This window comes from Truncatella angustata (assembly GCF_020726525.1).
Source record: "Truncatella angustata strain MPI-SDFR-AT-0073 chromosome Unknown BKA67scaffold_1, whole genome shotgun sequence".
NCBI classification, from domain to species: Eukaryota; Fungi; Ascomycota; class Sordariomycetes; order Amphisphaeriales; family Sporocadaceae; genus Truncatella; species Truncatella angustata.
Genome location: NW_025763381.1, coordinates 105,796 through 119,801, shown reverse-complemented (window position 1 = coordinate 119,801; position 14,006 = coordinate 105,796). Strand labels below are relative to the sequence as shown.

General features: G+C 49.1%; 5 protein-coding genes across 5 annotated transcripts; 2 read left to right on the top strand and 3 right to left on the bottom strand.

Moving 5' to 3' along the window:
• The first annotated feature begins 387 nt into the window (after positions 1–387).
• On the top strand, positions 388–2,697 carry BKA67DRAFT_542902 (S-adenosyl-L-methionine-dependent methyltransferase). The gene is made up of 9 exons (XM_046101161.1): positions 388–1,001; positions 1,053–1,141; positions 1,241–1,329; positions 1,386–1,408; positions 1,479–1,497; positions 1,554–1,673; positions 1,736–2,050; positions 2,107–2,410; positions 2,468–2,697. Exons 1-9 carry the CDS (start codon positions 780–782, stop codon positions 2,517–2,519), a joined length of 1,233 nt encoding a protein of 410 aa, XP_045963032.1. The 5' UTR covers positions 388–779; the 3' UTR covers positions 2,520–2,697.
• A 2,052-nt stretch (positions 2,698–4,749) lies between these two features.
• BKA67DRAFT_529090 (uncharacterized protein) lies at positions 4,750–5,103 on the bottom strand (the record flags this gene model as incomplete). Its single annotated transcript, XM_046099011.1, has 1 exon — positions 4,750–5,103. One exon carries the CDS (start codon positions 5,101–5,103, stop codon positions 4,750–4,752), a length of 354 nt encoding a protein of 117 aa, XP_045963031.1.
• A 1,756-nt stretch (positions 5,104–6,859) lies between these two features.
• BKA67DRAFT_495508 (uncharacterized protein) lies at positions 6,860–7,597 on the bottom strand (the record flags this gene model as incomplete). Its single annotated transcript, XM_046097026.1, has 3 exons — positions 6,860–6,943; positions 7,000–7,313; positions 7,414–7,597. Coding segments are annotated over 3 exons (582 nt in total), but the record flags the coding sequence as incomplete, so codon positions are not given.
• A 35-nt stretch (positions 7,598–7,632) lies between these two features.
• BKA67DRAFT_894 (Muniscin C-terminal mu homology domain-containing protein) lies at positions 7,633–10,847 on the bottom strand. Its single transcript, XM_046109526.1, has 3 exons — positions 10,512–10,847; positions 8,721–10,402; positions 7,633–8,670 (listed from the first exon to the last, which is right to left on the bottom strand). The coding sequence occupies exons 2-3, from the start codon at positions 10,348–10,350 to the stop codon at positions 7,961–7,963; spliced, it is 2,340 nt and encodes a 779-aa protein (XP_045963029.1). The 5' UTR covers positions 10,351–10,402; positions 10,512–10,847; the 3' UTR covers positions 7,633–7,960.
• Positions 10,848–11,694: 847 nt separating this feature from the next.
• Positions 11,695–13,654, top strand: BKA67DRAFT_850 (kinase-like domain-containing protein). The gene is made up of 4 exons (XM_046109485.1): positions 11,695–11,945; positions 12,001–12,097; positions 12,412–13,362; positions 13,414–13,654. The coding sequence occupies exons 1-4, from the start codon at positions 11,878–11,880 to the stop codon at positions 13,450–13,452; spliced, it is 1,155 nt and encodes a 384-aa protein (XP_045963028.1). The 5' UTR covers positions 11,695–11,877; the 3' UTR covers positions 13,453–13,654.
• Positions 13,655–14,006: the final 352 nt, after the last annotated feature.

The window sequence follows — 14,006 nt, the reverse complement described above, 5'->3', positions numbered from 1 at the left end:
GGTTCTCATCCGTGATATGATTGCTTCTAAATCTTCGAACACAGATTAGTCCCAAAGCACATATACATCGATAGTCTGCAACTTCATTTTCCTTTAACCTTTCCGCCAGGGCACGACGATATGCGCTTTACAGAACCATATATGGTACTATACAGACGAGGGTTCAAGGATTGTAGATTGGATGCGCGTTGTACATGTGTCGCAAATATCTGAAATTAGGCTGGTCCCCTGCTGTAGAACCTACCTGCACCTCAACCGCAACACTGGATACCAGGAGAAAGGCTTATTGGCTACTGAGTGACGTTGCTAGGTTAGGTGGTTTGGTCACATCAACCCCAATTACAGTCGGACTTGCTGCGCACCGTTCCTCGCTGGCAAATTTACCTAGCGGCATTCTCGGCGCAGTCAACATCGTCTAAAAGCTGACTATCTGCATGCATCTTCTGGGGCGGCCCGGTGTCCAGATCCAGCATAAGGTGCATGGGAGTGGTTGAAAAGGACACGCCAATCCTAATTGACTGGTCACCTGAAATTATTTGCAATATGGAGCCAGCTTACAAGTCCCCTCATCGTAATCTCAGACACCCGTCACTAAATAACGCTCACTTAACAAAGCGGACTGAACATCAGCAACCTGCAGTACATATTTAGACTTTGTCATATGCACTACCTAGATTTAGGGACGGACCGTGCTATTAGTGCGCTGTTAGGCCAAGACGGCTTGAACTAAAGCACCTAACACACCCGCTGCGATAGAACGGGGCCATCCTGTGGTCACAATGGACCGCACGCCTCCACCACGGAGGCAAGGTGGAAATAGTTGGAGACCTGCGACCTCAGCCACTGGTGGGTCAGAGAACGTAACCTACAAGCGTACTTGGCCCGCTCCACGCCTGGAATTCAGCTCCAGTCCACCGAATCTGTCACAAGTACAGTCGACTATCGTGCAGCATTCTCCAGCTGAACAACGTGACTACAAGTCAAATCGTATTGATACTCCAGTATGTTTGTTCAGCACCTTTGGCTGTTAAAGGTGCTTATACTGTTGGCAGCCCGATTCAATCAGCTTGACGACTTCCCATGAAGAGAACTTTTGGGACGGGTCAGATACTGAGGGGTCTGATGAGGCAGGAGGAGTGAGGTACGGCGTCGCTTTTCCACAGCTCGTCTTCTACGGGTTTCAATTGCTTTTGATGGTTCAATGTTTGCAGAGATTGCGTACTAATATGCTCTCATCTAGAATCCAAAGCAAAGATAGTGCAGTGGGCGCAACAAGAACAGGCTTGGTTCAATCTTTGGCTCGTCGCTTCAGGAAACGATTTCATAAAAGTAAGTCCACTTACAGCAAGATGAAACATGCAGTCTTTTGCTAAAGAAGACGTTAGGAAATGTGCTACCACTGGATAAGGTTCGTTCGTAACAGCGCGACTCTTTGTCTGACACCGTTCACGATATTGCCAGCTAAACTCCTTCTACAGCAAGAACTGGAAAGACATGGTGTTTTTCTACATATCTGTACAAGATTGAATGCATAGCTGCTGACTATAAAACAGATTGGCAGCATGAGATCATGTGTGCTGTTCATGGTGGCAGGCTGCATTTAGCCCCCATTCTGCGACCGAGAAAAGTACTCGATATTGGCACTGGAACAGGGAAATGGGCTGTGGAATTCGGTATTCCAAAATTTTGCTAAACTTCTTAATAGGAAAAGATAACCGTAGCTAATTATGTGCAGCAAAGGTAAATCCCAACACTTCAGTTCTCGGCATCGACCTAAACCCTGTCACGACTACCGAGTTACCTCTAAACTGCCACCTCTTGGTCGCAGATGCCCTTCAAGAATGGAAATTTGGCAATATGTTTGACTTCATTCACGTCAGGAACCTTGGAGATTTCTCACCTGAGCGAAGATATTTGATTGAGCCAATTTTTCAACACCTGGCTCCGGGTGGCTGGGTTCAATTTCAGGAGTGGGTTTACAGTTTCAAATCCGGCAATCATTCCCTGAATGGTACGACATTGAAAGAGTATAGCGATCTGCTCGTACGAGGTTCGTGTATCGGAATACATCCTGCGATATGTTAGGTCATGCTTAGAGGCTAGTAGGTACTCGCCAGTTAAGAGGTGGGCGGAACAGGTCTATTGTTTCGTTCAAAAGCCGTATGGAAATAGCTGGTTTCCAATCAATTACAGAACGGAAATACCCAGTCCCCATCAACCCGTGGCCGCCGAAGGGAAAGTCTAAGAGGCTTGGCGCCATGATGATGCAGAATATGCTCCAGGTTGTAGAGCCGTTATCGTTTGCGACGCTAGTAGGAGGCTTGGGATGGTCACCAGAGGCACTCGATTCCTATGTGTCGCGGGTCAGAGATGACTTGCAGAACACAGACATCCACGGTTATCTTATCTTGTGAGTCGGTTATAACTCCAGATCAATATCCCAAACTTATCACTAACAAACTTGCAGGCTAACAGTATACGGTCAAAAGCCCACAGTGAGCTCTGGGAGTCGGTGTTAGCCGCGCTGCGACAGAACTGTAGTGAGCTCGGCCATTGCTATAAAATTTGAATCAAATCAAAAGTTCTAAGGGGTCTATCAGCGTGATACCGCAGCCATACTGCATAATGCGGAGTGGGAAGAGTGCCGAAAATGGTCATAATTGAACTATTTGATGAGATAACTCAGTGTTATACTACCTTTTTGGTACTGCGTGATTTGCTATTGAAATCGTACAACTACGATTTGAATTGATATGTCTAGCCAGATGTTCATACGCTCCAAGATCATCTTTAGTGGCTGACAGTCCCTGAGACAGAGAAAGTTCTCGGCTAGATCATCAATCAACGAGAATGACGAACGGCTGTCATCATCCGCCTGCAATGTCTTCGACGTCAATAGCAACAGCCGCGACAGTCTCGTTACTTGATATCACGCATGGTTCTGGCTATTGAATAGCCTGACATCAGATCACTTATTTGTCACCTCTGCAAGCATGATAGTATCATCAGCCTCTTCGTGCAGTTGCAGCTTCTTGAGTTGCAACCGCATCTAGCTTACCAAAACAAATGCCAAAATGACATGTTTGGTGGGCACAGTAGCATGTCACCTAGGAATTCATACTCCTCATCAATCTCAATACGGTGGTTTGTGCCAGCTTAGCGCGCTGTCCATGAAATTGCCTCCATTGTCGTTGGTTAATACGAACGTCGCACAGATCAGCACCCCGTCGAAACCGACCAATGTCTTCAGAATCTTTTTTTGCGAGAAGAACGAAGCATTATCCGAAGTTCATGGTCAATTTCATTCCATCAATTACTACGAACTATTTCGCTCAAGGCTAAAGACCGATTGGTGGCTAAAGATCGATAACCTGTTCAGTGGCTGAACGTCGTAATTTTTGATTGGTTCAACCCTGATGTACACCACCTGGTAAAGGACCACGGCAATATCAGGTATGTGTCTGGCGATCAAGTCGCCTTGATGCAGTAACAAGATAGAGGCGGGATGATTGCTGTTGAGTTTGCCACCGGTTTGCCTTCTTCAGAATATGATCTGGTAGTGGCATGCGACGGCGCAACATCACGAACTCGAGCTATCGGTCTCGGCTGCAGTTTACATCATCGTATGGTTCCGACAAACTGCTCTGCAGCTTGTTTCACCATCCCACACAACATTCTAGGCGGCAGCGGGACAAGGAGAATAGTGCACGTGTATAGCGCTGTGGGTGGCGGCCGTATGGATTGCAATTGAACATGATGAATCAGGTGGTAGTCGAGTTACTTTATTGAGCATTCGTCCGCGTGCAATGACGATGCCACATTCCGCTTCGCGAAAGCGCAAAGGAATGAGACAAGGCGCTGAGATAATATGTTGCCGAACAATCTCAAGACTGCCGAAGTTGTAAATAGTATCATGGAAACTGAAGACTTCAAAGCTCTCGAGATTGTTCATTCCAAGCCCCCAATCTTGTACCAAGGGTGTTCTATATTATGTGGTGATGCAGTGTATCCGCAGGGCTCACTAGAACAGGCACGAATCTCGCAGTGGCCGGCGCGTATGTGCTCGCAGGCGAGATCAGTGAACGGTCTGACGACATTGCCGCAACACTTGGAGGTATGAACATCGGATGAGACCCATCATCGACCAACTGCAGCAGATACCATCTCTGATCACGACGTTCAGGGCGCGGCAGACGGCATGGGGAGTGTGGCTGCGAAAAGAAAAAGGTTTTAGCTTCGCCTTGATCGCGTGGACCTGAATCATTGATTTTGTTCAGAAATACTTCTCTAGTGCTTTCGCTTGTGACAGGAAGTATCCAATTCCCAATTATGAAGAAATGAAATAGATACTGAGAAAACTTTATAGCAGAGGAGTTTTGAGCAGTTCGTAGGCCGGCGTCCAGGTCAACATCGAGAACTTGAATAATAGCAGGAATTCACTCTCTCTTCAAATGACAAGTTGCAAGCGTCAGGCCTAGGTTGCAGGCTGTTGCATATGCACACAATGTTGCTTTGCAGACCTCCTGCATTTTCCTAAGTGCGACTCAATGTCCGTTGATGATCTGTCGTAAAGTCAACTTCCCATCTCAATGAGTATCAGCCGTTCAGTTCAAGTTCAATAGGTGGTAGACCTTTGAGTCATCCGACAGATCGTCTCCATTGAGATATGCGAGCACGGACAAGTGATGTAAGAGACGAAAGTAGATCGACGACTTTGAACTTCGGTAGCTCCATCCTCAGTGGGAAAACTCAGAAGTATGTTGAAAGGTTGTACACGATGATACCCATCCAGAAGAGTATTGGCAGAGCATTAGCGACAGCCTGATCCCTATTCGCGGTAATACTCTCAAGTAGCCAACTGTGTACCGCTTGCAGCTGATCATACAATTGGGTCAGAAGTGCAGTGTAAGATTGCCTGCCATAAACGACCTCTATTGTTGGCGATCTGAGGCACATCAACGCGCTCAACCTTACAGCTTTTTGCAGGGCATTTAAGGTGTGCCCGGATCGAAGAGTCCCGTCGCTGGAAGATTCTGGTCTCAGTGCGCTAGCAGCTTTGCATACTATTCTACTTCCTTCCTGTCCCCAGAGGAGCTCAGGCATGGTGATAAGTCTGTAATGGAGAGAGTATTAATCTGTCATCAGGGAATCCGGGTCCAAAGCGTTCGGAGCTGTTTCGCAAATGACGGGAATGGCCTTCGTGAAGAGGCAGACATGTCCAATGAGTTGTGTAACATTGCCATTAACGAGACTGGCCCGAAACCTATGTTGGATTATTGAAATGACAGTTTTGACCGTTCTATCAGCAAATTCTGTTAGTTTGCAGGGATTATACGACCTCAGTTTATATCTCTCGGAAACGTATTTGAAATCTGTGGTGGTGTCCATTACGTGGAAATATTTTCCTTTTGTGCCATATACTTTAACTAAGGCGAGTAAGCTGCGGTGAGAGTAGTCACGTCTCTTTTGCGCCAATATACCTCCGCGGTTATTGCGGAATATAATCCTTAATTGCTGTTGTATCAGCTCTGGTCCCGGCTGGCCGCCATTGATAGACCTTTGTGTTAACTTGAGCAAATGATTCGGGCAATTTGAGAGTGATCTCGAGTTTGTCGGGGAAGCTGGCTTCCTGGGTAGTAGTATTCTGTGAAAGATCAAATCCGGTCGATGATTCAAGATGAGATTTGTTTAATTACCGAGGCACACTCAGCTTGGATTGTTGCGACGTGCCTCTTCACCTCGCAGCCGTTACTAGCCCGATCTGTAGAACTGGTGTAATTCCGACTTGACGTGGTTGATGTCGTCAGCATGTAGCCAACTCGGTTAAAGGTTGCTAGGATGTAAGGTCGCACGTCGCAGCTGTGAAAATAATAGCAAACTTGTAGGCGCTTGCGAAATGGAAAGATGCATTGGCCAAACTGGTTGTTGAACAGATAGCAAAGGATACGTAAGTGACTGCGTTTTTCCACGCGAAACGGACAACCGCTCTCAGCAAATAGCACGCGAGTTATCCGGAATCTCGGTTGCAGCCTGCTGCACAGAAAGGAGACGGTCGTTGGCCAATCAATGGGCACAATACAGCGCTGATACTGGTAAACACCACACCATAGGGTTGTATTGCACTGCGGAATACGAAAGCATAATTGATTGAATTGAGAGGCATGCAAAATGTTTTGCACAGTCGTTTTGGTTATGAACAGCAGAAACTCTCTATGCCTACGTTCCTCCGGCTTGTCTCTGTCCAACGTCATATTTCAATATTAGAAATGCACTACTAGGAAATTGTCTGTATCTCACGTCCCAAATTCAAATCAAAGCGGGAAGACTTCATCATTTACCTCAGTATTTGCGGAACTACCACCATTTTATCTACGTCGCCCAGTTCAGGGGACGACAATATTCGACAGGCTATGTTTCATTGCAGAGCAGGATGCCGATTTTTCAGATGCAGTGACGCGCCAACTGAGGTCTTTATAGTATTAGCATGGGTTCAGTAAGGTAAATGGTTATGAGATTACACTAGCGGGCCATGGTCGACATGTATCTATTGTAGCTAGGTGTGAAAATTTGCTCGGTATTCATATTACATGGCGACTGATCCTAAGTCGAACTAGGACATCATATAAGTTAACCATTGTTCATAGAAACGCATCCATTCTACATAGGATGCAACCGTGCTCTATAGCAACCAAAAGGAACACATAACCATCACCACCAAGCATCTCAATCCCATCGCGTTCGACGCAGCTCCAGCAGTCACAGTGACAACATTCGTAACAGTCTGCGTAGGAGCCGATGTGGATTCAGTCTCCCTCGTAGCGTTCACCAACGTAGCCGCCGCACCACCACTTCCGGCGAACGTGATCGTGGTCGAGTTAAAACAATTCGTGGCGTTTACCTCATGCTCACCACCCAGAGAATCAACAAACGTGATATCGACGCACTTCATTCATCAGCCATATTTCACCCCAGAATAGGCGACTTCGACAGGAGACCCACACTATACATAGCCGCACCATGGACAGCAGCCTCGATGACCTGGATCGTGGCGCGATCACCAGCGTTGATAACATGCCCCGCCGGGACCGGAACCTGCGGCAGGCAAAGGGTGCCCGGGTACGGATTGTTCGAGGGTCCCACGATGTCGAAAGGCGGCAGTAGCGGGACCGAGTAGTTCTCCGGGACATCGCCGAAGCCCATATTGACGTAGATGCGCGCATGTTGATGGCCTGTGAACCACCCAGGCTGGAAAGCGACGGCGCCGCCGGCGACTGGCCATTGAGTGCGGTTGGAGGTTAAGGGCATACCGCCACCTTTGGTTGATTTTAGGACCCTGGTAAGCAAATGTAGAGAACAGTCTCACATCTTGCAAACGATGCAAGTGATGCCCGGTTTTGTGTTATCTCGACTTACATGGGTAGATCCATTGCATCCCATAGGGGAAGATCTCCGCGCTGCCTGACTGCCCTGTGCCGAGTCCGTTGGTGTCCTCGATTGACCCGTTGAGGATGAGGTTATTGCCCCTCCAGCCGGGGTACGTGAGTACCAGATGGCATTGCGCCGAGTCCAACATCAACACCAGAAGTGTGAAGAAAATTATTTTCACCATAGTTACCCGCTGAATCGGTAGTTGTGACAGAAGATGGTAATGGATTAGGGGAACCTAAAGATGAGACATTGACAAGTGCTGCCTGGCGGCTTGGAACGAGGATCTGAGGTGTGATCGTTATGTAGGATTCGCGCAAGGATCAAATTGGCCACACACGAATCAGACAGCATACATCGAACCAATAAGAATGTTAGAATGAACTTGGACCGATCTCTTACCACCAATGCCCGCTAATGTCAAAATGCTTCAATGCTTGAGATGAATGGCAATAGTCAGCCTATTCGTCAAGTACGATCGCATATATGTACGAATGATAACAAAATATACTGGCTTCAACAACACCCAACCGTTCTACGAATGCGCTTCGTACTTGCCGCTGACAAGCTTCCTGGCGGCATGTACATCAACCCAACGTGACCCCTCTCCACTGTCGCTTGCACCTGCGTCCGCGAAAGGGTCGTCCTCACTCAATTCGATCTCTTTGCCTTTACCCTCTTCGAGTCTCGAGATGCTAATACCGTCCGAGAATTGGAGGTTAGGGGTGCATTCCCACCGCGCATCTACTGTTCCAGGTTTCGGCTCAACTCCAGCCTCGCCTATGATCCGGCAAACAATCTTTTGCCAATCTTGGGCGGCGTCTAGCGTGATGTCTCCCAGACGCCAGTATACTAGATGCTTGTCCTTCAAATGGGTTCCTGAAGGCTTGGTTTGAGCGCCCGACGCCTTGCCTTCGTATGCAACAAGGAAGACGACGTTTTGTAAAGTAATGTGGGAGCCAAATTTGAAGGCTGGGTTCAGCTTGTATTGCAGTAGCAAACCAAGTTTGTCACCTTGCGGCTTCCAAACAGGTTTCACCAAGAGGGGCACATGGTCTGTGGGCGGTGTCGTCGGATCGCTGTGCAATCGGTACGAGAAACCAACGGTGGCCTGGGTTTGGCGAAGATGTGACAGATCCAACGTGAACTGATCTGGCTGGTCTGGTGTATGGTTTGCGACGAATATCCGGTTTGGACCGATTGCTTCAAGAGCAAGGAAATTGTTGACGCGAATGGCTTGATGTGCTGAATCAAAATTAGATACCAATTGTCTTTTGAGACTAACGAGAACTTACCTTGAGCGCTTGACGGGTCGGTTGGATTAAACGAAAAGGCTATCTCGCCATTAATTTTGGCGGACTTGACTTGGCCAGCTTCAAAGGTCGCCGACACAGTCTCCATGACAGATGAGTTCAATCCTGGCTCGTGCATGTCAGGATGGTGGAAGTGCGCAATGCTATTCAAGGAGTTGGACGAGCGGATGGACTGCGTGTCCGAAGTGCCGGCCACGCTAACTTCCGAGGTCAAAGCCGCCATAGCCGAAGGCTTCGAGAAGGAAGCCGGAACAGCTGGCGATGGAGGCAGAGGACTATCTTCTGATACAGGTGCGGGCACATAGATGGTGTTCCTAACATCTCTGCGGCCACGGACTGTACCCGTCTTGCGTGTTGGCACGCCAAGCGCTGAGAGACTGTTGGAAAAGTTGGACAAAGCCGCCTGTCTCTCCTCGGGGTCTTCATCGGCGACGGGCTCTTTCTGAATGTTGAGCTTGAATGCTGGCTCACCATCTTCGGGAATCGTCTCACCGGCTTCCCTCTGGGCTGCGGTTATGGGATCATTGGATGGGGCTGGCACGCTGAAACCCTCGGCGTCCTTTTCAGGTTCCCTCTGAGAGGGAGGCGGGCCGGGTGGTGGTGGAACATCGGCAATGTCAGCCGGCAGAATAGTACTTGTGCCATTAACATGAGTGGCTGAAGTCTGCTCCGTAAATGGCGGTGCATCAATTGCGCTGTCGCCTCCAACACCGTTGGTACCCTCGTGACTTGACTTCTCGTTTGCTTCCGACGATCGCGTAGGTTGGCCCGAAGAGTCGGGTCGCTCGGCAAGGGATTCTAATCTGTTATTCGATTCGGCAAGATTGCTCGATGATGCTCGGGGTGACAGGCCGTGACTGCTTCTCGTATTTCTACCGAAAACGGTCGCACCCTTAGCCGGTGATAGTTGACCGAATCCGCCGTGGATGCTCTGTCGTCTTCTGCCCAGCATAGTACCAATGCGACTTCGCAGCTTGTTCTCGCCTCCCTTTTCTTCCCTCAGGCCGGAATGGTCGCTGCGGTCATCGTCGTATGTAGATGGAGCTGTAGGCGGCGCAGGCGGCGCGTTGATGCTTGGTGTTTGGGCGAGTGATGAACCGCCGCCGCCGAGACTCGACGATGCGCGAGTGGTCGTGGGAGGTCGGCTCTGTACTTTGGGCCGGCCAGCTGTCGTCTTTGCTACAAAGGACTGGATCTCGTTGCCTGTATGATAGTCGAGCAGGCTGTTCAAGACAGATTCGGCATCTGCCTGTTTCTGCTGACCTTGTTCGCCTTCGTATGTTCCATACTGGGTCATAACGTCGCGCAGTTGGTTCAGTCGGGTTTCGTCTAGTGCTTGAAGGGATTCGAAGATGAAGGGAGCTTGCGACTCCCACTGGCTTGTTGCAGATTCCAATCTCGAAGCTGCCTGGTCCATTTTGGCGGCGCTCGTCTTCCCAGCCTTTTTGTTGAGGGCTTCCGACTTCTTCTGAGCATCGTCGAGCTCCTTGGCCATGTTGTGTAGATTGCCCTGTATTGTCTGGATGTTCTGCATCTCCTTCTTCATGTGAAAGGTGCGCAGCGGTGTCTCGACGTCCTTTTCGATCTTGGTCGCGAACAGGTGGTGGGACATCGCGATGCCTTCGGCAGACGAGACAATCTTGTCCCATTGTACCTGGAAAGTGCTGCCGAATAGCTCGTGTTAGCCACAGGAAGACTGTCGCATTCATTGGCATTCACTGCGCCATGGGCGGCGTGCAAGAAGCCATGTTTGGAATGTAAGATCCGACGTACCCAAGCTCTGATTGCGCATTAGGGACCCTAAATTGGGTCAACTTCCGGAGACCTTGGACATATTGCTCCTCAACTCTGCGTCTTTCCTAACGTGCCGCAGTTAGTAAGGGCTTGAAAACACAACTGTGTCGATGAGTCGCATACCTGAAGCCAGTCGGCAATCTCGACATTGAGTCTTGAAATGCGCTTCACCCGATCGTTGAGCACTTGAACGGCTTGTGTTGGTTGAAGGTTCGCCTAGCAGGATGACGCACATGTCAGGGGCCATCTGTGGATGTCGCAGTAAAGAACAGCCAGATGAACGCATCGCCAATATGCCAGGTTCAATTGGTACAGAAGTGTACTTACCAGCATAGCTGGGTACTCAACTCGCATTGAATCATCCATTGCGGCGGAGGGGGCTCAATCAGTAAACCACGAGAAGGATTCAGCAGGACCGAATTCATGCATGTACAATGGGAGCGGGCGATAAATGGTGACTGGGCGTTCGAGTTGAGCGGGACGACTTGCGAAACATAAGAAATACTGAATAGTGAGGCATGAAGCAATAGATGAGAATAGATTTTCACATGAGGGAACACAGTGTGGTCTCAGCTGCTCTGACCATGGCTCCAAAATGCGCAGAGATGCAGTCGGTAAATGTATCTCTGACGATGGGCTGGTGACGGAATTAAAGGCTGTCTACGGATCGCTGGACTGACGCCTCGGGCTTCAGCGAGCTTCCTTACTCATTAACGTATTTAGTGGGCCAGTTTCTCATCTTTAGTTCGGGGTTGGGTTTGGGGGCTGGCACGGCTGGTAAATAATAAGCTGAGCTGGGAAGCGCGAAGCTGCCTGGCTGCAAGTCAATGAGTTACGGAGAGATCCGTAGACCAGAACAGCCACTCACAGCACGGGCCATCCTATCCCATCACATCCGAGACTCGCAACTCCAATGCCCAACCCTATCCCAATACGTCAACTCCGACCAATGCCAAAGCCCATCAACAAGCAGTCTAGGTCAGACTAGTCAGGTGGCAGCTGGCGACCGCTTGACGATTATCAACACCAGTTTCCTCATTTATATACTGCAACTCGCATGCCAGAGCGTTGGGCACGCATCAATGTCCGAGAGAATACAGCAACAATTTTCAGCAGGTCAGAGAACGTCGACACGCCCCCACAACAGCATAGGGGCTCGGCTCGAATGCCAACTCCTGCTCTTAATTGAAGCTGCTACTCTGCTGAACCAGCTTGAAGGCGCGTTCTCCTAAAGCATAAGAGACAATTTCTGTCAAGGATATCTCTTTTAAATTTTCAATCAACCCTTGAAGAAGATCCGACTCAACCCATCCAAGGCCTCGGTTCAAGTCGAATATTCACCATCATGGCTTCCAGTACGGGCTGGAGAGTCGCTCTGTCGTCGTTAGATCGATATGAGAACATCCAGAACATGTAAGTCTAGGGGTAGGCGCGGTTCTTTCAGTCAGAAGTCTGACTGCAGATGTAGCAAGGCGGCCATCGAAACTGCCGGTCTATCTATTGCTTCTGCACAGAAAGACGCATTTGCCGTTGAGAACGATGCATACAAAAACTGCGCGACTTTGGTATGATTTTTCCCTATCTCCTCTGCCTGAAATGGCTAGTTGTCGCTTGTTATCGTTGTTTCGTGTTTTCGTCGACGCTGCTGCTGAGCTGCGCGTGCCAGTTTCTATACTTGCTTGGCTCCATCTCTTGCAATTCAACCCGTTCATGATCGCAAAGGTCACTGAAGTCGGTGATTAGTTTCAACATGGCAAGCGCGGGCACAAGCACCATGCGTATTTTCAACTCGAAAGTCGCTCCGGCAAGAATTTTCCCCTGATTGCAGCAATTCTTAGCTGCACCACCGATTGGTCCATGTACCTAACCCAATCTCCAGGATGAGTACAACGCTGCTTGCAAATATGTTCCTCGGCAGACGGAAGCGCCGACTGCCCCAGACGCAATTTCTGCAGAAGATGAAAGCGGCGACGGTTCTGATATCTCCATCGGCTCTTACGCCAACTGCAGTTATGTAGCGAGCGGAGTTACTGCCGAGGTTTACAAGTCCAGAGACCGGGCCTTGAAAGTCATCACAGGAACTAGAAACCTGGAGCCACATAATCCTGCCCGAGAGGCCAAGATACTATCCTCTTTGAAGAAATCTTGCATCCCATTGCTCGAAACTTTCCGCGATCAAGAACAGAGGCTTGTGCTGGTATTCCCCTATATGCCGATGAGCTTGGAACTTCTCATTGCACAAGGGTCGATTTCGTTAGCTCGAGTGAAGAAACATTTTCTAGGTCTCTGTACAGCACTGGAGCATATCCATAGCCAGGGAATAATCCACCGGGATATCAAACCGTCCGCGCTCCTTCTCAAATCGCCGGACGGACCGGCGTACTTGTCAGATTTTGGTACAGCCTGGCATCCGAACATGTCTATCACAACAGAGCCGGCGGACCAAAAGATCTTAGACATAGGCACTGGACCTTATCGCGCACCAGAGGTACTCTTCGGCGACAAAGCATACGGGCCTGCGGTTGATATGTGGGGAGTTGGTACTATGCTTGCAGAATGCATTCGGAGTCCTCCTCAGACACTCTTCGAGTCTCGGCCGGTCCACGAGGATGGTAATCAACTTGGACTCATTTTGAGTATCTTCAAGACAATGGGAAGTCCGACGCGTGATAGTTGGCCTGAAGCTGCCAAGTTCAGAACACCGCCCTTCGGAATGTACAAACACTTCGAGCCGCGAGATTGGGAGGCTATCCTGCCTAATGTCAATGTCGATATGCGAAGCCTCGTGGCAAAGTTGGTCAAGTACAACAGTCGAGCGTCTGCTTCTCAGGTTAGTACACTGTCAGCGTCGACCCGATAAATGTCGCTGATATTTTCACAGGCTTTGGTGTGTTTGTCCGACCTACGATTCGGTGCATAAGCTCACTATATTGTGGGTCCTACTTCCATTGCGAGATAGATTAAGCTTCAACGGCTCAACTGGATACCGAAATTCAGCACAGGTGTATGGTTTCACGTAAATTCTTTTGACGGCCTGGAACGTCTAGCCAGTGACACACAGTTCGGAATGAGTACCTACACTTGTTGCCCGAACTCAAATCTCGTAGACATAACATCATTGGTCGCAAACATGCATATCTCATCCTTTTGTGGCCCATTGTCGAGACCTAGGACGGAGGCAAAGTTCAGATGAATTTCTTGATGTGAGCCTGCTATGGTTTACTTTGATTAGTCAAACAAACAGTAAAACGCCAAAACCTGGCGCTATCTGCATGTACTAGGATCTGTATGTGGCTCAACATGGATGATGGGCTAGAAGCGACATGGGATTTATATGTGCGCATGGACGTGTTTCATTTCAACTTCCATTCTCTTCAACTATGTTTGGGGGCACATACCCACTCTCACAGGGGCTGCAACACATTGCTAACCGCCAGAGACCGCTGTTGAAACCCGAAGGCTCCACTGTTCAAC